At 47.5% G+C, this 26,840-nt stretch overlaps 1 protein-coding gene across 2 annotated transcripts in view; it reads left to right on the forward strand.

The window, feature by feature from the left end:
* Nucleotides 1-26,840, forward strand: part of SLIT3 (slit guidance ligand 3) — a 642,896-nt gene that overhangs the window by 455,866 nt on the left and 160,190 nt on the right. For both annotated transcript variants that reach the window (XM_062188711.1, XM_062188710.1), the window contains exon 6: nt 12,971-13,042. In XM_062188711.1, the coding sequence (XP_062044695.1) occupies nt 12,971-13,042 (72 nt within the window). The remainder of the gene's footprint in view (nt 1-12,970; nt 13,043-26,840) is intronic.

Consider the following 26,840-nt stretch of genomic DNA (forward strand, 5'->3'; position numbering starts at 1 on the left):
CGTTCCATGGAGCATCTTGGCCAACGTAAATGCCACATTCATTCCTTTTTGTGCTGCTTTCTACTCTGTTCAGACCACCAATCCACTGGAGAATCCTTGACTTAACTGTTTCCAACATTTACATTCTCGGCACACTGTGTGAGGAATAAAGTCTGACTCCTCAGAACAGACCTGTAACAGCAGTAAGTAATCCTTATGTGAGGCCACAGGGCCTTGGGTATGACTCAGTAGCCCTGAATGTCAGCTCCAGAGAGGCCCCATGGAAATCATCTGTGTCAGGATAGGAACAGAGAAATTGGGCCACAACATAACAAGGTCTGAGATCCTTGTCATGAGATCGCTGAGCAAATTGTTTGTATGTTGGCCACTAAACTACACCGTGTTAGATAAGAACCCCACTGCTGGCAGGTGAGGACAGGAGGAGCCCTCCTTGGGGCTTGCTCTGGAGCAGTGCCTCCAGAGCAGCTTCTGTGTGTTAGTGTGAGCACATCCGGGCTTCCCCGGTCTGGAGCCAGGGGCAGAACCGGAAACCTTCAGGCCCGACGTAGCCAAGTAAGTAGCTGTGTGGAGAGCTCTGGCCCTAAACTGGTCCTCAACCAGGTGCAACCAGCAGGGAACCCTCTCAGTGGGCCCCTCCTGGCTTCCAGTGCCTCCTCCCATTGGTTTCCCTGGCCTCTTCCTTTCTTGGTCAGTGATTTTGGATTTACTCAGCTCAGTGAGACCAATGTGGCTGCTCCAACAAGCTGTGGGGGAATTTGGAAGCAGCACTGGGGGAAATGAGCCACCATTTCCACCAACCCCTCACCTCAAGTCTTCCCCAGGAGCCTTGCTCCCAGGGCTCTGGCCCTGGGAAGAACTTCTGGGTCCCAGGCACTTCTCGTGCTGCCCGCAGGGAACAGCCAGGCTTTCTTTCCTGCCGCTCAGAGAGCGAAGGCAAACAGCCCATGTGAGCAAAGGCAGAAAGAAATTGAGGAACTCAGCTTCTGAAATGCAAATACAATCTACGGAGCTATCTGGAGCAGAGGAGCAGCGGGGCGGAAAACACGAAACAGTGGCTAATCCTCCCACACTTCATATTTGACTTGGGAGTCAAGCAGGTGATTTTTTTTTCCCCTTGCATCACATTTACCATTGCTATTCTCTTAGCCTGAGCTGGTGTCATTGTTTCCTGAGTGCAATGGCCGGTAGTGTGTCCCCAAAGCAAGCTAGGAAAGAGTTTCAAAAATCTACTAGCAATCATCCCCTAAAGTAAGTGGGTAAATTTCCCCCGCGTTTCTCTTCTTCATTCTGTCTGCTCTTTAGATGTCGGCGTACTTCTTTTCACACCCAGACAGAATCGGGTCTGTCATCTCATCTGCCCTGGGCTTCCCCACCCTTGCCTGTGATGCCGTCACAGCCTCAGGGAAGTGACCCTCACACATGTGTTTCTACAGAGCTGCTCCTTGCCACGGAAAGAGCATGCGTCTCTGTGGGTCCCCTTGAGGTGTGAAATCCATAAAACAGAGAATGAACCGTTTAATGCAGACAGTCCAGTGGTGTTTAGCACACTCACTACATCATGCAACTATCCCTTTCACCTATATCCGAAGCATTCCATCACCCCCATGGGAAGCCCCAAGTTCATTAATCAGTCACCCCATTCTCCCTGACCTGACCTCTGGCAATTGCTCATCTTTCTGTTTGTATAGATTCACCTGTTCCTATTAATGGAATCAGATCATATGTGCCCTTAATGCTTCACTTGTTTCACTCAGCCTGAGTTTTTAAGGTGTATCCACGTTGGAGTATGTATCACTATTTCATTTTCCTTTATGGCCAAATAATATTCCATTGTGTGTTTATATCACAGCTTGTTTATCCTTTCATCTACTGGAGATATTTGTGTTCCTTCTGTTTTTTGGCTTTGGGGCAAGCATTACGATATGCATGTGGGTGCAAGTTTTTGTTGAAAGCCTATCATTTGGCTCTGTCCTAGGGATTGCTGATTCATATGTTCAATCTATGTTTAACTTTTTGGAAACCCACCAAACTAGTTTCCATCACTGTCGAACCATCTCACATCCCCAGCTGTGGACGAGGGCTCCAGTTTCTCCACATGGTCATGAACCCTTGTTGTTTTCCATCTTTTTGAGGATACCCCTACTCGAGGGTATAATGCGGTATCTCCTGTGACCTTCCCACTAGGATTTTGTACCGGACACCTGCTATGGGACGGGGACAGTGAGCAAGACAGACACTGCACCTGCTGCTCTCCTGTTGCTGATGAGTCCAGGCTTTCATTATCCCTTAAAAGTAATAGTAAAAGAAAAAAAAAAATCTGGTCTCTTGCTAGAGTATTTCCATTCGGTGCGTGAGCTCAATTGAATGTAGTTATCAGCACTGCCCATGTTGCTGAGTTTCGACACCCTTTTTTCCAGCAGTTAATTACAGGGGCCTTGATATCCCCCTTACACTGAACTTACAAGACACATTTTAATTGGCTTCTGCTGCTACAAAGATACCTTTGAGTGATGCCTCGCTAATGGCCACTGACCTCGAACATCCTACTACACGATCCGGTTAGTGCTGCCTGGTTATTTTGGTGTCTGCAGCGTGTACACCTTTGGAAGACAAGGCCGCATCGCCACTCAGGAAGGCCATGCCCAGGAAACACTGATTAAAATCTGTACAATTTACTACTTGCCTGGAGCAAAGACAACCGCTGCTCTGAATGTGCCATGTTTCTCCCCAAGGGAGCACTAAGCTGCCCCAGCCTGGTCAGAAGGCTGTCACCCACTGGGTCCCATTGGAATTGCAGCACCTCCTCGGGGTGCAGACACCTACCTATGATCCTCCACGACGAGCTAGAGCCAGTCTGCTTCTCCCGGTGATGCTGAAAGTCCAATGGAGTGGGACTCCCAGGGAGCCTAGGTGAGAGATACGAGATCGGCGGCCAAGGGGAGACCTGGTTGAGTATGCAGCCCTCCCTCCCCTCTCCTGGGTAAGAACCTTGCAGGCCAAGGGAAGTAGTTGCATGCTAGTGGCAAATGCCCAATCCAAACCCTGTCTTGTCTTCCCAGATCTTGCCAGCCTAAAAAAGAACCTAAGCTGAGCCCACACAGTCATATTACTGGTTCTGTCTTTGTACATTGAAGGTCAGAGAAAGGAGGAAGTGGATGGTGGGTCAGCCTAGGGGCTCCTGGATCAGGAAGGCAGGTTTTGTTTTGTTTTAAAAATATTTATATTTATTTGAAAGGCAGAGTTAAAGGGAGAGACTGAGAAAGATCTTCCATTCTGCTGGTTCGCTCCCCAAATTACTGCAAAAGCCAGGGCTGGGCCAGACTGAAGCCAGGAGCTTCTTCCAGGTCTCCCACATAGGTGCAGAGGCCCAGGCATTTGGGCCATCTTCCACTGCTTTTCCAAGTGCATTAGCAGGGAGCTGGATCAGACGTGGAACAGCCAGGAGTGGAACCCGCACCTATGTGGGAAGCCAGAGCTACAGGTGGTGGCTTCACCCACTAAGCCCCCAGGAAAGCAGATTTGAACTTGACTCTCTGATGGACTCTGAGCACCCTTGATGGCACTGGGCAAACTCTGTACCACAGTTTCCCTGTATGTCCTAGACTAGTCCTGCTGCTGTGACATGAGTGCTTGAATGGAGGTACAGTCAAAGGGCCATGAGGATTTGGGGAGCACAGTTCATTCTGAGTGCGTACAGGAAGGTTTGATAAGGATGTGTCCTTTGAGGGGGCCTCCGATGGATGGAGAGGGGTTCTGCAAACAGGAAGGGGGAAGGACAGACCTAAGGGAGGCATGGAAATGTGAAAGGCCTTGCTCCATGTGCATCTTGGATCCAGCTGGCAGAGCAGTGCCACGCTACAGCATCTGGGCTGTTTGCAGAAAAGCTGCATTTTTTCTAGTCACTGGGAATGCAAATGGACCTGGATTCAAAGCCGCATTCGGAGACCTAACTAAGTGCCTCGTTCTGTACCTTCAACACAGGGGTGGTGATGAGACTAAACTGACATAAGACATTTTAGATGCTCAGTTCTGTCCTTGATGCTCATTGGTGTTTTTACTATGCATCTTTTTTTTTTTAAAGATTTATTTATTTGAAAGAGTTTCAGAGAGGTAGAGACAAAGAAAGGTCTTCCAACCGCTGGTTCACTCCCCAGATGGCCACAATGGCTGGAGCTGCACCAATCTGAAGCCAGGAGCCAGGAGCTTCTTCCGGTCTCCTACGTGGGTGCAGGTGCCCAAGGACTTGGGCCGTCTTCTACTGCTTTCTCAGGCCATAGCAGAGAGCTGGATGGGAAGAGGAGCAGCCAGGACTAGAACCAGCACCCACATGGGATGCTGGCGCTTCAGGCCAGGGTGTTAACCCGCTGCACCACAGCACTGGCCCCTTTACTATGTATCTTGTAGGCCACAGAGCTCCAGTGAAGACAGATTAGGAAATGCTAAGATTCACAAAGTATGCTCCACAGATGGTGTGGCATGTGACCATCTTAGGTGCTTAGGACATTATTGGATTGGTTATTCATTGGCAGTAGCCACCCAGAAATGGAGTTACACTTTGCAGGCAGTCTCCTTAGTGGTTCTCACCCATGGGAATTGTGCACATGTGCCCGTTTTGGCATCACTGTCCCAGTGAGGGAAAAATGTGTATTTGCCATGGTGTGAGTCTTTAGTGACGTCTCCTCTGCCAGGCTCCCAGCAGCTATTGAAGCATGACAAGCACACAGATGTGAAATGTTGCCCTCAGTCCGGAAAGAATGTATTGACTATCTCAAGTAACGGATCCTTTGTTCTGAAAGAAGAGGGGATACAGAGCCGGGCTCACATCACACCATAGTCGGAGGAAGATGACCAGGAACTTCTTAAGGATTTCGTAGGAAGTCAGTCTTGGGTCCCCTACCTTCACAGCTGAACAAGACCATAGAGATGATGTGAAAACCAATTCCTCATAATCAATATTATTTATTTTAGAGCAAATAAAAGTAAACAATGTCACAAAGCATTTCCAGAGTACCAACATTTCACCTACTTTAATTCTCAAAACTTCCTTCTGGGCTAACTTCTTTCCATTTTACAGAGGAAGAAACTGAGGCCCAGGGACATGCATGTGAACCTCTTTGTTCACACAGCTAGAAGTTTCACAAGTCCTCGCCTGCCATTCTACAAAATAAAATTTAAAAAATAAAACATGCGTAACCAATATTGTGAGCCTCCAGGGTGTTAGTGAGTGTGGCTGGAAATGTGGATTAATTTAAAGAAGTCTCAATTAAATTTCTAGATGAGAGATTCTTGTGACTTTTTTAATGGGAGCAAAGATCTCTCTGGATCTCTGGAGGCAGCAAAGCCTCCCCAGGCTGAGCTGATCACGGCTTCGTCCCACAGTGGTGGGCCTTAGAATCCTGTATTTGAATGAAAACCGGCGTCCCACCTGGGCACCCGCACTCTGGCTTCTGCTTGCTTGTCAGTATTCACAGTTCACCTCTGGAGTTCAGTGGGAAAATTTCTGAAGGCCCTGTATGGGTGAAAAACAAAAACCTCACTACCGTTTATGCTGGCTGATTTAGAAAAAGGAGTGAAAAAACAGAGATGTGGGAGATAACTTTTCACGCTCATTAAGAAAAATGCATTTCATCTTCCTGGTTTCCCCATTCCTTCCTCCCTCCTGCACCTCTGCTGGGGGAGGAACCACAGATGGTTATCGCTCCAGAGTGTAACTAAGGAAACCACAGACCTGCCCCGATTGCTATGGAGACAGCCACTTATTCCTCTGGCCTCTGAGTATTCACGACACCAGCAAGGCCAGTGAGTAAAACACAGATACTTCTTAAAAAGAAATTTCCAATGAGGCAGGTGGAGAGTGCACCAGAGAACCTTCCAGCTACGTTCAGAGCTCCCACCAGGCTTGTCGTAGGTGTGTTTGCAAAGGAACAACCCATTTTCCAGAAGATGCAGTGGGGAACTTTTTAGAGCCAACGTAACTGCAAGCCGAGTTTGCACATCCACGGCTCTCTTTAGAGGGTAAGGGACACAGTCAGCCCCGGGGGTATAACAGGGTGAGCAACCAGTGCAGTGTTTGTCTGGGATTAGTGAGTTTCCCAGGATGGGACACAGAAATTTCAGCGCTGAATCCAGGAAAGTCCTAGGCAAACCTTGGTGGTGGTTTGGTCAACTGAGGTATAAAGCCCTAGAACCCAATATGAGCCTGACCACAGAAACAGGGCGCATTTGAGGCCAGCCTCAGGATGCGAGCACACGTTGTAAAGACCATCGCCTCGTCTGAAAGTTGCTGGACAGCAAATGAAGCTCTCACCAGGAATACGGAGATTCTTGCCGGATTTGCTTTTTGTTGTTGTTGTTCTTGTTTTTATCCAGAAATGCCAGAAAATCATCTCAGATTTCAGTTGCCCAGGTTAAACAGGAGCCCCACCTCTTCCCCCTACCTATCGGTGATGCTAACTAGGTTTCCAGGAATTTTTTTTCCCGCTTGCATTTTTCAGCACAAATTCATTTACCAAGTGCCCGACATACAGGAAACTATGTAAACACAGAAGTGGAGTTATTGATATTTTCCAGCGATGTGTAAAATACCCCTTTATTCTCCAAGGTCTGGTGTGCCTCTTTGTTGCTAATCCATCACCGGTGTTTGCATTATTGTGGCGCTGGCTTGCAGGAGGATCTGCTGCAGTGGCTGCAGTCCTTTCCCCGCTGAGAAGTTACATGTGTTGAACAGCAATACGATATATACTAAGTAGAAGGGATGACACTAGCCACGCAGCAAAGTAGGCATAATGACATCTGTTCAAATAGCTCATGTTCAATTTTCAGCGAAGTTTTAAGCATGCTCTTCTGCTCAGAGAGCTTCCATAACCTAGGAATCTGTCCTTTCCAGAGGGAGTTTGGTTAGTTGAAGTCTTTGCAATGCTAACAACCAATTATCTCAATATCTCTGTAAATATGACTGGATATGTTCACATTAAATGTCACAGGCCCACAATCGCTTAGCTTGTTTTGTAGAATGCATTTGTGTTTACATACATACAACTGTGTCTGTAGGAGAAAAATAGGCATAAAGTTGTCAGTTCTGGATCTCTGCAGATACTTAAATAATTCATGGGTCAGTAAACATATCTATATGCATGTATTCTTGGATCTGGTGGACAAGTGTACAAAATGTGCAATATAATGGATTCACCTCCTTTTGCTCATTTGAAATGTCGTTATAATGTGGAATTACAGTAGCTCCTTAATGATGAGAAGTAGTGACAATTCATTAGCAGATTGTGGCTCAGATCAAGTGTTTGATTTGCCTACAAAGTGTGACCAGTACTCAATTATAAGAAGCGTATGCATTTCTTTTGAACATATTTTTTTTCCTTTCACCAGTTAAAATAACCTTGAGCTTTATTTTTTTTTAAAGACCCCAGCCAGCAGCAGACAATGCTTCTATGATTTGTTCTTCAATAATGATTCTTTTTTAGAATGTTAAACTGTCATTAAAATAAAAACCTTCAGAAGCGGTACTAGATTTCATGTTTTCTGTTTAAAGGACAATTGGATAATGGTGAGGAAAGAAATAGCATGTCAAGGCTGCTTCGTGTTTTGTCCTCTGTCTTGTTTTATGAAGGCTGGGTTTCCCTAGGTTTTGTTCTTACATTTGTAACGTTCTGTTTCTCCCAGTCCAGAAAAAGAAGTATTCCTCAAAATGTTGGTGTATAAATATACACATTTTATCAAAAACAAATTCAAATGTAATATTTGGAATTGTCTTATGCCTTAGAAGATAATTGAAATGTAAAGACCACAAGGGGGACCCTTCTTCCAAATATTTTCTAAAGATATCTTAGACTCACTTTATTCTATATCCTGAGTACCTAATAATATGAGGGCACTTTAAAACATTCATGGAAAATTGAGATAAAAGATAAGTTTATTTTGGTGCAAAAAGAAATCCATGTGTATTTTTTGCATGATCTTTTTGAAGACTCATCATAGGCATGAAATTCAAAATGTGTTGCACCAGAAAACTTACCTTTGATTGCATTTTCCACTGACTTCTGAAATACCCTTATACAGTATGAATAGGTAACAGACCTCTGTTGTTCTTATGGGTTAATTCATTGTTGGGTTCCATGCCCCTCAGTTTGTGTTGGCTTTCTACTAAGGCTTCCCTTGTGAATTTCACACTGAAGTCACCCAGTAATTTCGCATGTTTTGTATGGACAGCTTTGTTCAGAAACCAGCAAAGTGTGTAACTTTGGCGTGTGCTGAGCCTTAACCACTGGCTGCATTTCCGTGGAAGGCTGCGCCCGCTTTAGCTGCACTTTGAGAGCGAGCTGCTGCTGCTGGTTTCAGGTCCCTGGAGTGACAGTGGCCCGAGGCTGAGTTTAACCATCCATCCGCTCAGATGCTGGGGTGCCCAGAACATCTGGAGGAGACGTGAACAGCTGGCTGGATGTGTCCTGCCCTGCCGATCTCACATGTAAATAACTAGCTGGGAGTCCTAGTTTTCTCCAGACAGCCAAAGCCTGTTTCCGCAGAGTTCTATTTTCCAGGTACTCCTCATGGGGCTCTATCACTGACATCCTGAAAATTTCTTATTTTTCTATCTTTAACCTTCTTCTTTTTTGTGTGTGTTACTGTTGTTTGGGAGATAGGTTGCTGTTAATATTGGATTGTAAATCATTTTAAAAAATCATTTGAAAAAGATTGAGATATGCTGCCTTATATTTTTGAACCAGAAAAGTACTTCTATCCTGCTCCAATTAGGACATTTGAAGTTACCATCGAGAAAGGGATAAATTGTGATAATGGGAGTGCATTATGCGTATGCACGGAAATTCTTACAAAAGTCTTGTTTGTGGAGAATGATGTTAAGTCCTCCCTTAAGCTGGCCTTCCTGACTTGTTTATATTCTCAGAGTATAAAAATAAAGGAGTCAGAAAGCTCCTCTCAGGGAGTCGGCATGCAGCATTCCTTTCTAAATGGACTCCAGAATCATTTTAGCACTCGTATTGTTTGCCGAAATCCGAGCTTCCCAGGGAAATTAGAGCAGCTAATTTAATATCACGAGATGTTTGAGGGCTTCTCGGCTTATTCAGAAACAGGGGAGTGGAAATCGAATCGAGGATTTGGCATAAAGTAGAAGACAGTAACAATAACCTCCGGTAAAAGAGCCAACTTTGTCTTAACCCACTGCCTTCCTGTCTGTCCTCACCCTGTGCCCATGGAAGTCTCCTTTGATCCCAAAACTCTGTGCGAAGGGTTCCCTGTGTCTCAAAGACAGCGAGCCTGGATGGGGCTTAGCCCGTGGTGGGCTTAGCTGCGCAGCGTAGGCCTCGCTCATTCTTGCTGCTAGTGGGGCCGCGGGCTCAGAGCTCTCTCAGAACGCTTTGAACTCAGCCCTGACACCCCTTCAGCAGCTGAACTCATTCTGCGGCCGTATGAATTACCTGGCACCGTGCTAGGTGCTGAGTTATAGCCTATGGTATGGCCAAGAGAAAGCATGTAGCAGCAATGGGAAATGCAAGAGGTCTTGACAAAGTTCGTGGAAAATCTGTATTCCGCAAACATCGTGCATCAACACGTCTTGCCCCCAAATAACCATATCTTTTAATTCCCTTTTCCAGAAACTTTTGAAGTGCACCCCCCTTGCACCTGTTATTGCCAAGGGAAGGGAGAAGGAGAGCTATCAGGTATCCCCCGACTGCTGAGTTCTTTCCCCTTCCTTTTCCAGAGCTCCGTTTTCGCAGTCGCCTCCTGAGTGCCCTGTACGCGGGGCAGGGTAGGTGATGGGCTCTTTTGATTTGATTTTGAGAGGGTCTTTGAAGAAGTCCTTTCAAAGGTGTGATAGGGACCTTTGACCGAGAGCTTAGACTATACATCAGTGGCCTCGGGTCACATCAGCCCCCAGAAGCAAACTGCTTAGTCAAATGCTTTGGCCTCAGCTCGGGAAAGTTCTCTGTGCATTTAATAGCACTCCACTCCAAACAACGTCGGAGAAACGCATTTATGTTGCGTCCCCTGTCCTGTGCTTTGGGACTGACTTTTATGTCTGAGCTTGTAATTTTGGAAAGAAAAGGAAACTTGCCTGACTCAAGTCCATATTCACTTGGTTTTAGGGACCTAGCAAATTTGCAGGAAATATCAGGAAGGATTGTGGAAAATTGATGGGGCATTTTGTGAGTATTGTGGTGATCAGTGCCATGCAGACAGAAGAGCTGGGAAGTGGAGTTCCTGCCAGGAACCCCATGGGCAATGCATCCCTGTAGCCTCCCCTTGTAAGGAATGGGGCATCGTAAGAATGGCTCTTGGACTGTGAAGGCTGGGGTACTGTTTCTGGTTGGTTTATCTGTGGTTAGAATGAAAGGAGACAATCTCAGTATAGCCTTCTTGTAGAAGAGCACACTTAAACATAAATATTTTACATTTTGATGCATTTCACATGTTTTAAAATAGGCTCTAAAACACAGGCACAGAGACACTCCCGTTACAGTTCAGTTTCCCTCATTACGAATAAACAAGTAGCTGTCGACTTGAGCCAACCACTAAAAAATATTTAAGTATCACATAATTGATCATGGGTTAGCCTTCACTGTTTAGACCCACATGCTCGGGGGCCTCTCTCACTGTCCATGCCACTTTAGGGGCCTGGGGTGCGGGACTCTGAAGGGACATTGAGGAGTAGATTGCTTAAAAAATCTTTTGTGCATCTCCTCCTCCTTCCCTTTGTATTCTCTTCCCGCCACTATTGTGTCCTCTCTCTCTCTGACTCCCCAGCAGATCCCATTGCTCCTGTGTAAAATTCTGTCCAGTTAGCGTCTGCTGTTTAGGTTCTGGTGCTCTCTAAAAGGACAGGGATGGAAAAGGCTTCACAAATGCAGCAAGTAAATAACGTACTGAGAGCGAGGGCCTCTTCGAAACGTCTGCCCAAAAGCAGATGCACCACGCTCGGTCTGCCGCCTGTCCAACACTACTCCGGGCTTCCCAATTTGATGATTTAGATACTTTTCTACTTAGGCGGGTGGTGCCATTTTTTGCCGAATTCAGCATGTTCGTTGAACAATTTCTTGGAGCCAAAAGCCAGCTGCACTGCATTTCTGCTGGGTAAGGTTTGGTGGCCTTGGCATGGGGCAGGGGTTGTTGATGCATCGGCCTCTACACGGACGATAAATCTGGAAGCTGGGCAGCAGTGCCGGGCTGCCTTCATACAACCTCAGCGGGGTATCTGCAGCCCAGAAACTACGGGAAACCCACGCAAAAGACACTCAGCGAATTTTGTGTTAAGAAAGGCTCCAGAGGAATGAGCGGGGCGAGTCTCAGAAGAACTAGTGAGGTTCTCCGTGTGTGGGCGTCAGCAAGAACTGTGAACGCTAGTGATGCACTGGTCCACGCAAGGGTGCTTCTGCCGCTTGCGATACCCGTTTGCTCTCTGGGTTCTTGATGTCTCTGTCTTGTATTGTGAACATCTACCGTGATGATGCCTTTCCCCATGATAGCCTAGCAGAGCCGGCATCAGTCCCATTGTACGTGTTTCACTCGCGCGCATTTATACGATCCTACGTCTACATTGTTTCTCAGGGATAGTATGTTCATTTTAATTCTGCCTTCCTTCGGCAGAAGATAAAGCCACTGGTGATGCTTACCAAATGTGGCTTTGACATAGCTCTTGCAGGGAGTTGCTTGGGCTAAATTATTGCAGGTTACCAGTGAAAATTCTAGCAGCCGGAAATCCCACCATCTGAGAGGGGGACTCATGTTAACCTGAGACAAAAGACAAAAACAAGAAACCTATAAAGGAATTTTCGGTGTGGCCACACTTGCTTTGTCCCGACCCCCTCACCAGAGGACCATGATGTGCTCCGTGAAGTACAGTGGATACTCTGGTGTTCAGAACCGTTTTCTAGAACAGCTTTTTGTGTGATTCGTGAAATGAATCAAATGGGCACTGGGTAAGAGATTTAAGTTGGGTGGGGACACGGTAAATAGCCTGACATCTGCATCATGTGTTTTGATGTAGAGAAAATGGTCTCTGTTACCTCTCCACTAAAGCACTCGTGTCCCCGCATAGAGTGTCCATCAGTCAAGGCATCTTGGGAAAAGCCAGGATTTTTCATGCTTGTGGAATAGAAAGACAAGTACAAAAGAAATCCTAAAATAGGTGCATTTAATTCTCCCCAATTTAAAGTAAGTGGTACATCGTTAAGGCAATAAGGATACCCCTTTTCCTCCCCCATCACGGACGCTCCCATCAATGAATTTCTTTAATGTTGATGACGGTTGGTGCAGTTTGAGGGAATCTGTATTTAGTCAGAAAATGCTTCGATACAATGACCTACCAGATGGGCCCCCTAACAGTGCACGGAGACATCAAACCACCACAGACATTTGGTGCTTAGAATAATAAAAAGACTATAAAATTAGATTAGTTGAGTCTAATTTGGAATTGGTATATTCCCCATGCACCCTCGCCGCTCTTGGGCAGATAAAGCCTTGAGATCTGGCCCTGTGTCAGAGCCGGGGACTGCAACTTCCAGTAAAAGGGAGACGAGGGAGAGAGGAAAAAAGCATTCTGGGAGGTCGCGGAGGGCAGAGCAGTGACCTCCAATGATTTACAGGCCTTTAGCTTAATGAAATTGTTTCAGTGACATGACGGTAAGAGCTCGTAATGGATTGGATGCCCTAATGTAATGAAATTACTCCCTTCTGCCTAAAAAAAAAAAATGCGCAATTAATATTTACTGAGACCTGACAGGCTTTGGTGCGCTCGTCTGTGCAGTTCTCTCAGTCAGAGAGCAGAGACGGAGCAGCGTGGCAGACAGCCTGGCTCTGCACGAGCTCCTGGCGGGGACGAGCAGAGCCTGCAAGGGGGTGGAGGGACAGGCGCTCGGGTGGCCGGGGCCGCTCGGCCCGGGCCGCCCAGCCCCTCGGCGCTGTCCCCCGCTCAGCCTTCACGCTCTCCCTTGCTTTTCCACAGGCAACTGGACAACAACCACATCAGCTGCATTGAAGATGGAGCCTTCCGTGCACTGCGCGATTTGGAGATCCTGTGAGTTGATTTTGCGATCGCTGCCTTGTGTGTGCGTGCGAGTGTGTGCCCGTGTGGGGAGGAGACGGGGGAGCGTGGGTGCAGGGGGGTCCGTGTGGCTGCCGTTCTGGGTCTGCTGCTGCAGTGCTATTAAAATTGGGAAGCGGGAGATCCCTCCGGCTCACCTTGGCCAAAGTGTTTGCAGGCAGCAAAGTGTGATTTCTCACCTCCCACGAACTGGGGTTCCTGCTAATTAAGTCTCAGTTGAGCCGTGTCTCCCCACCATGTTCCCGCGGTGTTTGTTGCTGGGTGAGACAGATGGGCTGGAGTGGCCCCCCAGCACCTGCCGGCGCATCCGGGGAGTGTCTGCTTGAGTGTGGGCAGAGAGGAGACAGGTTACAGGTCTGGAGCCAAGGAGAGGGGGCTTAGCACCAGGGGGTCAGTTGGATTTACCCAGAATCAGAGAGGGACCTTGGCATAGGATGCGGGGAGATGCCAAGCAGCCTGGTAAAGTCCAGTCATTGTCACTGCTCCTGTCAGCTCAGGTTTCAATTCAAACTTTAAACAGTGACCTTAAAGTGGCAGAAGGGACAAGATGAGCTTAGGCGCCCCGTCCCCATAATCCCACCCTGTACACCTTGTCTGGAAAAAAAAAAAAAAACATGCATGACTGTGTCTTTCCATGTCCTGGATTTTCCAGGAAACCTGATTCTGGGTGGGAAGTCAGGTAGGAGTCATTGTGGGGTCATTCACGTTAAAATTGGGTGGTGTGAGAAAACATCCCAGGTGTTCCCACCAACAGCTGCACTTGTAGCTGTCCCCGATTTGGGGGAAGCGTGGGTGGAAGGCAAGAAAGCGTGGTAGAACTTGTGTCAGGAGACTGACGGTGGGATAGCGATTCCAGCCCTAATTAGCCGTGTGACCTTGGGCAAGTCTCGGTGACTCTGGGAGCCTTAGTTCTCTCACTTGTAAAACGAAGGGCTCTTTCTTGGGAGTGACTTCCCCTTTCCAAGTTCTATAATTGCTTGGTTCTAAAAATAATTCCGATGGTACAGTTCTAGCCAGTGAATTATAAAGAGGGTAGGATGTCTTCAGCATCCCTTTGAAAACAAAAACTTACACAGTCACAGGTTACCTGTGTCTGATCCCAGCAGAATGAACGCCACATAGATGAATGAACGAAGAGAGTAAATGTCCCTTTGTACATAAAGGGGGGAGGAAAAAGGTTTATCCTCCACCATCCTTTTCACCTGGCCCCGCAGACACTGGCAGCGGGTTGCGGGGAGCCTCTGCACGTTGTTAGGGAGGAAGGTGATTCCAGGAGGAATCACGGGAAAGCGAAAGGGTTGCGGATGCTGCAAGCAGCTGGAGATCACATGAAAGCCGAGAACTCCCGGTATGGAGATGGCAGGCACCACTGCCGGGGCAGCAGGTTGTCAGTCCTAAGATGGATGGTCTTTCCTCACCCAAACTCTGACCCCAGGCCGGCAACCCATGTGTGTGCACGAGAGAGGATGCCAGGCCAGATTTAGGAGCCTAGGACTTCTTTTATCCAGAGGCTGGGGCTGGGAAGGGTATGCAGGAATTTCCCTGCATGGGAAAAAAAAAAAAAAAAAAGCCTTTGTAGAAAGGGCTGCCAGCAGATCACCTTTTTCCTCCCTTGCTGAGAGACTAAGAAAGATGGGGAAATTCCTTGGGAAGAGACCAGGAAATGGAAGTCACCAGCTGCCACCCAGCAGCTGTGAGGACCTGTCAGCCCCCTGGCAGTTCTCTGTGCCAGGAGTAGTGTTGTCTTGCCTGCAGGAGGGCAGCCTGGGAGAGAGGTGAGAACAAGAGGACAGTTCAGGTGCACCTGCACGTGGAGTCCTGGGATAGCAGATGCAGGTCGAGCTTTTGAACCTCAGTGGGCCTGGGTCCCGAACTTTGACAAGAAATGACCCCTGTACTACATAGAGGACTCTTCCCTTACTCTCCCCGCCATGTCCTCACTCCCATCAAACCACTGCCCAGGATAGAATGGGCAGATGTTTGGAATTTAAAGAAAAAAAACAAAACTGGTGTTCAGAGACACAAGGAGCTCCAAAGTTGGCTTTCAAAAGCCTGTGACAAGAAGAATTTTAAAAAGCTCCCATTCCCGCCATGGCAAGGAGCCCCCAGCATCTGATTACTTTCTCAATTCCAAACAAAGCCAGATCAATAGCTTTGTTTCAAAGACGCTCTCCTTTGGCTTCACATGGCTAAGTACTTAAAATTAATCATAATCAGTTATTCCATGGGTTTTTAAATTTCCAGCGGAGGCACACGGCTTTGGAGCCATCCATCTTAATGGCGAGCCGTTCTGAAACTGGCTGGAGCTGACATCTCCATTGAGAGAGCCCTCCCCGCCCCGATCCCCAGACCTTCCCAATCTGATCTCCACATCGACATTCTATAACACTTCTCTGTAATCACAACTTAGGCACCATCGAGAATCCTGGCGATGAAATAATAAATCGGAGGTGAGCAAAGGCGTCACACATTGTCTTCGTACATTTTTCACAGAGAGAAAGGAGGAGGAGGCTCAACCCCCTACCCCATCCCTGGAAAGGTCATTTTTAAGCATGTAAACTTTAATAGATTGCAAATTAACACAAAAACGTAGTATTTCGGTTGTGCTTGCCCTCTGACTTTAGGGAGCATGAAGTAGAAGTAGAAGTAGAAGTAGAAAACAAAGACCCAGCATTATCTCATGGAAAGCTGAAAATTAGCAGAAGGAATGTTTGTGGAGACCAGCTCCTAGTGGGATTATGAACCCATTATTCCATTCTTCCTATGGGTGGAAATACCGTAAAAACTTCTTCCCGTTGATGCTGAGGCTGGCTTGCCCGGTTACACTGAATGAGAAGTTAGGGGTCCAGGGAACTCCTGACAGCAAGGTGCCAGGTTGGAAAAGTCTTAAGTCTACACACCTCCACCTCATTTTTGGCTCATGCCCAATGTGTGTGTATGGCGGGGGGGTGGGGGGTAGGAGGGGTAGAGTACAGCGTATAGTAGATAAAGAAAGGAGCCAATACCCTCTCCTCTCCAGGGGACCCGACAAGGGAGTAAGAAGAAAAGCATAGTCTTAAGGCTTCTGCACCACTACAGGGGATTGGAATGGTAACAAAGACAATAATCGCAGTTACTCACACCCAGCGGTGTAGCCAGTGCTTTTAAGCCAAAATGTTCATGGGAAAGTGAAATTAAAAGGTTTATTTTGGTGCCAGAAATAAGTTGAAATCCATGCATTATTTTTTCATGGTACACATTTTCCGTGAACATTTTGAAGACCCCTTGTATGCGTGGATCTTGGAATTTGCGCCAAAATAAACATCTTTTAATTCCATTTTCCATGAACTTTGTGACGCCCCCTCAGGTACATTATCTGGTTACATCCTCGCAGCCCTTCGATGGGATGATTTTTACTGTCACCTTCCTTGTAGAGAGGGGTAGCCCGTCTCCAAAAAGCCTGGCAACTACTTGACTGATAAGCAGCAGAGCTCGTGTGATGAACCGTTCTAGCACGCTGCCCTGTGGATCCTTGTTGCCAGGGCTGCCATGGGGCTTGGTTCCCCTGAAGTATGGCCAGCATGCGCTGCAAGATTGTGTGAACTGACCTCCAAGAACTGAGCTAGGCAAGCCATCAATTCCCCGCCATCCTGCTGGGGAGAACATCGGAGCCTCCCATAAGCTTGTGAAATTGGCCCTGTCATTCCTCCCTTTACCCAGCTAACTGGTCCCCACCGAGTGGAAGGTAAATCAAACTCACAGGGGGAAGAAAATAATCCTGCTTTCTCCCTGACTTGCACTGTAGGCCCAGAGATGATTGATTCTCACTTCTGGCCATTGCCAATTGACTTTGGTGCTCAACAGTTTGGGGGCTGTGTCTTCCAGACACCCCTGCTGCAAAAATGACAGCTTTAACTTGGTGGCATTTGTGGTTCTTAATTGAGGGACCAGCCTTCTCTGAATCAGACCCCGGTCTGTTACCCAAACCAATGCCATTTCATTTCCACCTGCATCGTAGATTTGTTGATTCACATACTAGGTTTTCTGCAGGTAAGCAATGCTTGGATTGTGTTTGAATAAGCCAAGACCGCATGCCTGACTTTGTGTGGTCAGGACTCACTCTGCTGAGGCTCAGAGCTGCGGGTTTTTGGCCCCTGGAAAACCAAGCTTTTCACCAGTTGTACCAGGCACCTCTGTGCCCAACATATCATCATGGGTGAGGAAAAAAAGTGCTCAACTCTAATTAAAAAAAATACAAATGAAATGAAGATAAGAAAACCTAGTTAATAAAACATGCCATGAAATGCTTTTTCAATAGCACTGCAGGAGAAGAAAAGATATTTTCAGACATTGTCTCCTGACCAAACGTAGCAAGTCAGAAGTTCAGCAGATAACGCTGTCAAATGCCAGAGCAAAGATGTCAGGGACACATCCTGAGGACACACGCGGTTCCCAGGGAGTAGGCTGCGCGTGATAAATCACTGGCTAGCAGATAAATTGCCTGCGGATCCAACAGGTCTGCAGATAACCAGTGTGTGCGGTTCTGAGGGTCTCATTCCCATCGATGTCACTTACCAGCTTTGGAAACTCGGTGACATCATGATAGGCAGGTGCTGGAAGGACCTTTGGTGTCTCCAGGATGACCTCTTACTATAGATAAGGTACAGAGAGCAGCTCTTGGACTAGAGGGTGGCACGTGCCTCCTACCTTTCTACATCCTGAGCACCACACTCAGTGCGACCATAGACCCTGCCTTGGCTCAGAGACTTGCCTAAGGTCAACAGCAAGTTGGAGGTAGCAGCGAGAAGAGAGAGACTAGGACCTGGGACTCCACACTGCTGACTCCATTGTTCTTTGTCCACATTGGGCACCTCCATGCAATGAGACTGTTGACAAAGACCCCTTCAATAAGATGTAGGGATGCTAAGCACAGTTTGTCCTTCCAGAACCCATCGTTACATTTTTCATATTATTTGTGAGGTTGAGGAAAGACAAATGTTTTCCAAGACAGAAATTGAGGGTTTCAGCTTTTGGCCGTCTTTAAATCAGAGTTTGCAAACGAGAACACAACCAGATTGCACCCACATAGATGAGAGGTGTTTTTTTTTTTTTTTTTTTTTTTTTTTTTGGCCTGTGGAATGTCCTTCAAACATTGAAGTTAGCATTTCACATTTGAAAACTGAGGTATCTTACATAAAAGTCTAGATTTTCAGCTACTTTTGAACCTCACCCTCCCACCTCTGCCGACCTTCCGCACTTGTGCGGAACAATGGTTGGCTGAGGCTGGGCAGCACCCCTGCTGCAAGGGTGACCGGTGCAGACTCCACTCTGCCACTCACCCCTACTCTTTGCAGTAGCCTGCCGGCCCAGGCAACCCCTGCTTTCATCCACTCGAGAGGCAAGGACACACGGGGAATCTGGCATGGGGCCAGGTGCTGGGTATCATCACCCTGTAAGTCAGCCAGTGCCCAGGCAAATCAAACTCTCAGGGCCAGAGCTGAGCAGAATTGTTGAATGGGCTTTCCGGAGGGAGCTAAGTGACTTCAAGTCCAAGACAGCCTCGAGAGACCAAGGACATCTCAGGGGCGGTCGGGAGGGTCTCAGGACTCACCTTCTCGAGTGACGTAGTCTCAGATTCCCTTTGATGCCGAAGCAGTTGCAGTGGGGTTTATGCGGATGATGGTGACAGACAAGAGGGGCCCAGCTCCCAGCCGCTGCCGCTTCCTCCCCAGACCTTTACATCAACAGAGATCCTGAGCTCTGTGCCAGCCAGATAAGGGGGGAGCAGATCAAGAGTTAAAGCAATCAAAACATTTGTTAATTAAAATTTGTTAATTTTTAAAAGGTAAAGCTGTGGTGAAAATTCACTAGCCTTTCTTGTCGCTCTGATTCAGTTACATCCAGGTGGCTAGGGCATGGCCTGGAAGAGTGAATGGATTGCAAAATCCTTTCCCAAAGGAGAAGCAGGCACCCCAGGTTCTAGTCCTGGTCGGGGCACCGGATTCTGTCCCGGTTGCCCCTCTTCCAGGCCAGCTGTCTGCTGTGGCCCAGGAGTGCAGTGGAGGATGGCCCAAGTCCTTGGGCCCTGCACCCCATGGGAGACCAGGAGAAGCACCTGGCCCCTGGCTTCGGATCAGCGCAGTGCACCAGCCGCAGCGCGCCGGCCGCAGCGGCCATTGGAAGGTGAACCAACGGAAAAGGAAGACCTTTCTCTCTGTCTCTCTCTCTCTCTGTCCACTCTGCCTGTCCAAAACAAAAAACAAAAAAAAAAAAAAAGAAGCAGGGCAGTTTAGAAGTTTAGACAGACTGACGGCAGACCTGACAGCTAGCCCAAGGCGTGCTTACTCTGCTAGCATGGGGCTGTTATCCGGATTAGACATCCCAGGGCACTGCCCATCCCAGTTCAGAAAACCCAGGGATGGACTGGCTGTCCTCCAGTTCCCTGAGCTTCCTCTGTGTGTGGAGTTAGATGCTCGGATTAGCAGATAAGGATGTAATGGCCACATGTAAAGCATCACCAGCATTATTAGTAGTATGGTATTAGGAGTATGGTGTAGCCTCCATGTGCTGCACCGGCTTCCATTTCTGAGCACCTTGCAGACACTGTACTAAGACATCCGAATCCTTGTGGCATCTTTACAAGGTGCATCTGAGCTCTCTCTTATCAGTGAAGGAGCTGAGTCTTGGAGAAGCTGAAGCCTTGCCCAGAGTGACACTGACCAGCACGCTTCTTCCAGGGCGTGCTGAGAGCTAAGCCCCTCCTCATAACTGTTCTGCTACAAAACATACGGATCAGAAGATACACACCACAACACATGCACATAGGAGCAGGGACATCACAGGCTGTAATAGACTCCCAGAAAAATTCAGAAGCCGTGGTTTTTCTTTGATACAATACTCAGCTCTAAACGTAGGACCACAGTTTAATCAGCTCATCCAGTTCCGTAATCTGCCCCAGACATGGAGGTGTGAGGCCAAGGGGGAGCATGGCATGTGAAGAGTTCACCCAGAGAACTCTCCAGAGGCCAATCCAGTACCACCAAACTGGCAGGCTTGGGGTTCATTTCTTATTGAAAAATGGAAATAGTTATACCTACCCCTTAGATCAGTCTTGTAGGTTATAAGAGATACCATTGGTGTGCACCCAGTGGGAGGCTCACAAAAATTAAGGTTGGTACATACCTCAATACTATCTCATTGCATTGCCTCTAGCACCTCACAGAGCCTGGCACATAGTAGGTGGTTAGCCCAAGTACATAGAACAAAATGAAGTTGAAGTTTAAAACCTGAATCAAAGCACACACCAACCCTGGTCCCTCTACGTCCCCTGCATGGTCCTGGCCCTGAACAGAATTAAGATGCCTCAGAGTTACTTTAACTGTGGAGCAATGCAGCGTTTTACCAAAACAGTGCATTCTTCACATTACCTTTGATTTTGTAGCTCTCCAGCTAACTGGTGATTTTTCTTTTTCTCTATTAATAATGAGCCAAATCAGTGCTGCAGTGAAAATTGGTGTGTTCTAACAGAGGAGACTTGTTTTCCTTCGTTTACAAAATATTTCACCTGGGCTTCTCTGGGAAATGCAAACATTTTGTTTGTTTCAGCAGTCTTTGGAATTGGGGTGTTTACTCATGACATGGTTTTGAATATAGAGCTGTCATTATTTAATGAATGTCTTAAAATGTTTCCAGAATCCTTATTTTTTTTTTTTTTGGTACTGCGCTGCAAATTGTGATTTGTTCAAGCAATCAGGATTAAATTGCACTTTGTGGAAAGCATCAGTAACTTCTATTCAGCTCCCAAAATACTGGGAGAAGAACTGCGGTTTCTGTAGATGCACTTGAGCTGTGCAACACCCCCTCCTTCCGACTCATCCAGTCGCCAGGTTTGATGACAGGCTGCTCTTAAAATGACTAGCTTGGTTTGGAGCACATCAGCTTACAGAAAAAGGAAAAATTGCTTTGAAATCAAAAATAGTTTTTCCATTTCAATCAGCAGCACTTCAACCTTTCGAGACCCCAGAATCTGAGGGTGCTTCATGGTTTCTAGTTGACCTCACTCCCTCATTAACCAAAGGCTGGTTCAGTCCCTGAAGTTAAAAACCCGTTGGTGTATGTTCTGGGGTCAAGAGGATGTGGTTGAGTTAATCGAAGGGTTCTTCACCAGCAAAGGCTCTTGAATCAACAGACTTGTCAACTTCTCCAAGAGCAGCACTAAGCCGGCCTCCGGTCATGGAGAGCTTGTCGGCCAATAGGGGACCACAGACCCCAGCTGCCAGGTGTCTGGGCTGAAATTCTGACTTGGAAAATTTGGTTTAGGATCTGGTTTGCTGTGTTCCACCTAAAACAAAATCGAAAAGAGCCCTGCATCTTTGGAAAATGATTCTAGGGAGTTTTCCCTCGGGAGCAAAAAGGGAAGCCCAGTGGGGAAATGCCATAGAGCTACGAAGGGCATGCGGAAGTGGTCAGTTCCCCTCCTAAGACAGCGCTTCTATGCACAGTAGGATCCATCTCCGCCTCTCTCCCACCCCCTTGGCTGCTGGCAGTGGCTTCAATGATACCCAGTGAATATCTCACCCCATGATCAGCTCTCAGCTCACAGATCTCCGATCTGGAGAGAAGGCCTCTGGCCACTGACCAGCCAAATCTGTCCACAGCGGCTGCTGCCCTTCCACCCAGGATGCTCGAGATGGGAGGGGTCAGCTCACCTGTAGCCAGTTGTCCATCGCCCTGTAGAACTGGGTCCTGAGAACCCCGAACCTAGTAATGCTATCAGCAAACCAGCCCCCTCCGAGGAGGTGGTTTTGCAGAGGGAAGAATGTGAGGAGGGAGGCCATGGGGACACAGAGCCTGGGAGAGATGGAGCGACATTTCTGTTTGCCCTGTGCTTCCATTTCCTGTCCGTGGAAGCACTCGGGAGGAGTTAGGGATGAGGAGGATGGGAGAAATGATTCCATTTCTCCAAGGTCACGTGTGGGTTCTTGGGACTCGGCATACGAGAGCTCTTCAGAGGGTCCCCTTTTTTGACTTTTAACTAAGGTGACTCGGGATGCTGCCCATGGGTTGAAGGAAGCCAGCAGATGGGAGGCTTGGTTTTTTGTTTTTGTACTATATAAAAAAAAGTATTATTCATTGCCAACATGAAAACTCAGGTAACTTGATATGAAAGAGTATAAGTGTAACTTTCCCTGACTATCTAGAAACTGCGGCAAACCTGGCCAACAATGGCTATGACTGTCTCCCTTATACAGTCCTGTAGAACTTTCTATGATGACGACAGCACGAGTATTGTGCATCTGTGCTTTCCTGTATGGCGGCGACTAGCCACACATGACTCTAGCACTTCAAGTGTGGCTGGTGACTCTGGGAAGCAGAATTTTTAAAATTGGTATCTAATGCTCTTTGACTTGAATGTAAGTGGCCACATTCGCTCCTGGCTACATTATTGCATGATGCAGGTAGAGAGCTGAGTGGCAGCAGGTGCGCCGTTTGGAAAGGGCACACCCTCTTAAGATTTCCCTCATCCTCACCAGACCTGCTTCCCGCTCTGCACTGCTCCAAGGCTCTGCATGGCACATCCATTAGGCAGCAGAGTATGCAAAATGCACATCTTCTACAAGTAAATACTTGGAAATATCTGCTGCCCCCCTCTTCCCCCACTCTCCCCTTTCTCTATCTTAATTTAAACATCTGGATCTCATTCCCACAAAAGACCCATTTTCATTGAAACCCAGGATTGTGCTTATTAAAATGATCTCCCACCCAAGCAGATCCATCCCTTCGTGAATTAGTTCCTTGAGCCCCATTGTTCACTTCCCTCAGCCTTGCAAAGCCAGCTAGGTAGGAAAAATCGTACCTTAACGGTCCCATCTCCTATAAACTAGAGAGGTGGCAGCCAAGTAGGCTGGGCATTCACCCCATGCAAGCTGAGCCAGGTGTCTGTATAAAACATGAAAGGAAAAATAGCCAGTGCCGCCTAACTGTCTTCACATGCCGCGTGGTGAGAGCTGGTTGCATCTTTGAGAGTTTGGCCAGATGTCCTGTCTTTGCAGGGCTGGGCAGATCTGGGTGTCAACCACCACTTTTACTGCTGTCTGGAAAACGATCCCCAGTGCAGAAGTGCCGTTTTAGAACAGCGCCAACCCAACTGGAATCAGAGTGAGATTATAGGCTGACAAGACCCTGGGGGGCAGCTGGTGCCACCACTGCATTTTAAATGAGAGAAACTCCCCCAGAAAGGTTAAGTGATGCCCACAGCCATAGGAAAATTTCTTGGAAGAAACCAGGCCAGAAAACAGGTCTTTGAGTTCTTTATCTAATACCCTTTATTGCTGTCTGCCTTTCCCTTCTATTATCAGACAGGAAACAAAAATTAGTGTAGCCAGCCTTTTACATCCTGTCCCTACCCTCATCCCTGAATCTCGAGGATTTTGCCAGAGGGAACGTGTTGCACTCAGCAGTGGGGACAACATGCTCCCTCTCTAGGGCCATCTGAGTTGCAATGGCTGCTTGGAAAATGACTACCCCAACTCCAAGGCCCCAGGAGGTGGCTGTCCAGTCAGAGGACAATTTAGGAAGAAATTGAATTCCATGTCGTTGATTCCCAGCCACCCCTGGTGACCAGAGTCCTGAAGAGGAAGCACTGGGGACCCCTGCCCCTTCATGAGCCCAAATAGCCCCAGGTGTCACTCACACCTGGCTCCCTGAGACAGCTTCTCTCGCAGACAGGAGAGAACACAGAACCTGCCTGGCATCTCAGCCTGGAACAGAACCTCATGTACCTTTTACAGTTTTTCTTGCCAACAGCTCTCAATTCCAAACCGTGCCTGAGAAGTTACTTGGGCCTTTAGCCGCTACAGAACCGATGAGTAGCATGCAAAACCAAGACGAGCACACCAGCTAATGCCATCGTCCCTTTGAAACACACTTCTTTGGGGCTCTTTGTCCAAGAGTAAAGATGGGAGGAGGAGAGGGACTCATTTTCCATTGTTTACAGGTAGTTCATTCGACTAGTAGGGTCTGGGGCATTGCTCAGCCATTGACTACCCTCAGCCGATGCAGTGTGGAAGGAATATTTTAACTGTGTATCACCATAATGCCTTTAAAATCCTCCAGTTTTTTTCTTAATGCATTTTTTCTCCTGATTCAAATTGTTACATGAATGTGTTTGGTTCAGAGACTGAAAACCAGCCCCTGCAAGCAAAATCCAGCCCCAGGTGTTTCATTTGTGGCTTTTGTTTCCCAAGGTGACTGAATTGCCCATATGAAAATTCCAAAAGAAAATTTTCTATGTCTCTCCTCTTACCAAGAAGGAAGCAGCGGCAGCATGGTGCCGGCGTTCCAGCTTGGCCCCGACCCTGGAAACGGGGTGTAATGATGCCATTTAGGAAGACTGTGTCTGCTGTAGTCTCACGCCCACTCAGCCCTGTAGACAAAGGAGCCTGTGCTCTGGGGCTAGCCCAGAAGGCTGTTCAGGGTGGGAATTTCTTTGGTTAATGGATGCCAAAACATAACTCCTCTGTGAACCTCACCAACCCACCCAGTAAATACTGAGTCTTCTCTGTCCCAAACACTGGACTAGGCCCTGCCTCCACAGTAGAGTGTGAAACAGACATGCTCTCTGTCCTCGGTAGGACAGAGCATACACACCAGTGAGCAGGTACTGAACATGTCAGTGGCATCTGAGAACTTTCCTCCTCTTCTCTCATTGGGCAGGGCGCCACCTGCAGCTACAGTGGAAACTGTCCACTTCTCCCCTTCTCAACCACACACTCACCTACCTATCCTGTTACGTAAGTTGGGGGTCACGTGTTCATCCTTGACCCATTGCAGGCATCCTGGCATGCTGACATTGGCTTGATTTCCAAATAGAGACAAGATTACCAGGGTTCCAGTCTATAGAGAAGGCAACAGAACTGGGAGACCAGGGCCATCTCATGCGTGTTGTCGTTTAAGGCATGTTTTACAATGATCACAGTCACTGGAAGTCAGTTTACTCTGAATCACCACTAGCAATATCTGTGATCAGTAAATGAGTAAGGGGTTCTTCAGAATTGGGGGGACAAAAACTGGTGCCTCATGAATACTTAGGCTGTTAAGCATCTGATTTAGCAAGGGCAGGACTTGAAGATGCATTTTGCCCTTTGATCTTCTATTTTTACCTTTTTTGGGGAAGCATCCTTCTTATTTTTGTTTTCAACACCGGGGCTCTGCTGAGTGGCCAACGATGAATTTCTGCCTGTCATAACGTGAATATATAGTGGAGGAGGAACCAAAGACAAGCCCCTTTGTTAAGGAATTCGTATCATCAAAGGCCCAAATTGGCAGCTGATTGTTTTTATTTATTTCTGTAAGTTTTACATGACACCTGGAGACCATTTAAAATGTTACTTGGCTGTGAGAGCTGTGTGTTTAAAAATAACCCTCACCCGGTGCCAAATCACTTTGGAGTCGGGTACAAATATTGAGACAAAACCCCAGCTGTTATTGCTGTGGCGGCTGATTTGAGGTGTCGAGAGAGAGCCCGACTGCTGTACGTCAGTGGATGAGGCCCCTTGTGAGATCATTGTGTTCTCCAACAGTTGAGAGTAATGGGCTAATCAGTGCAGCATCAGTTGTTTTCATTATATGCCCACACAACGGCTATGAGCTTTAATTTAAATGGTCCACAGGGAGATCCAGGGACTCAGTAATACAGAGCACCCAAGATAGCCTAGGAGAGCTGGTATCGTATGCAAGGTGGTTTCCCACCCTCCTTTCTCACGCCCCCCCCCCCACTTCTCTGGTTTCTTCCTGTGTCTTCTGCCCTGAGGACCCACAGCTGGCTCCAAACAGCCAAAAGATGAGTTTCGCCCAAGAAGCCATCTGTACTCCTGGTTCTTCAGGGCATTCTTAAAATTCCAATCAACCCATCCACCAGTAAAGGCCATGAAGGCTTTTGAAAATATGTTTGTTGGCCAAACCTTGACCTTGACCTTAGAAAGCTTTGAGCTTGCTGTCTGTGCTGGGCTGAGCCTGTTCCTCAGGAGGATTGTGTGATGTGGCTGCCTTTGAGCAGGCTCATCAGTGAGGTGAGCACCATGGTTAAGGGTGGGCCTGCCACAGGCCAATATGATTTACCACCACCTCGGGAAAACATGGCTGTTGAGTAGCTGGCATCTTTCTGAAGGCATGGTTAAAAATATATGTCCTGATAGTGCATGTCTTGGTTTTGAATAGAGTCCCCACACTTCTGTAGCTGTGTGATCCGGACAGAGTTCGTTTGTCTTGCTGGGCTCCTGCTCTGGTTTCAGTATCATTTAGTTCTTGAATATTTGCAAAACTTTAAACCCCAAAAGTCCTAAGTTAATAGTACTAGGAATGTAGAAACTTAATCTGTTGTGACATTTAGGCCTGGTAGGAGGTCCTTAGGTTATCTCAGGGGTGACTTCAGAAGATAGTTCTTTATTTTTTTTTAAGATCTATTTATTTGAAAGGTAGGGAAGGGTGTTGGAAGAGGGAGAGAGCTCCTCCATTCACTACTCCATTCCCCAAATGGCTGCAATGGCCATGGCTGTGCCAATCTGAAGCCAGGAGCCAGGAACTTCCTCTGGGTCTCCCACATAGGTTCAGGAGCCCAAGGACTTGGGCCTGCCTTCTAGTACTGCTTTTCCCAGGCCATTAGCAGGGAGATGGATTGGAAGTAAAACTTGAACCAGCACCCATATGGGATGCTGGTGTTGTAGGCAGTGGCTTATCTGTTACACAACAATGTTGGCCTCGCAAAAGTAGCTCTTGAGGGTTGTCATAAAAG

This window comes from Lepus europaeus, chromosome 4, assembly GCF_033115175.1.
Source record: "Lepus europaeus isolate LE1 chromosome 4, mLepTim1.pri, whole genome shotgun sequence".
NCBI lineage: Eukaryota > Metazoa > Chordata > Mammalia > Lagomorpha > Leporidae > Lepus > Lepus europaeus.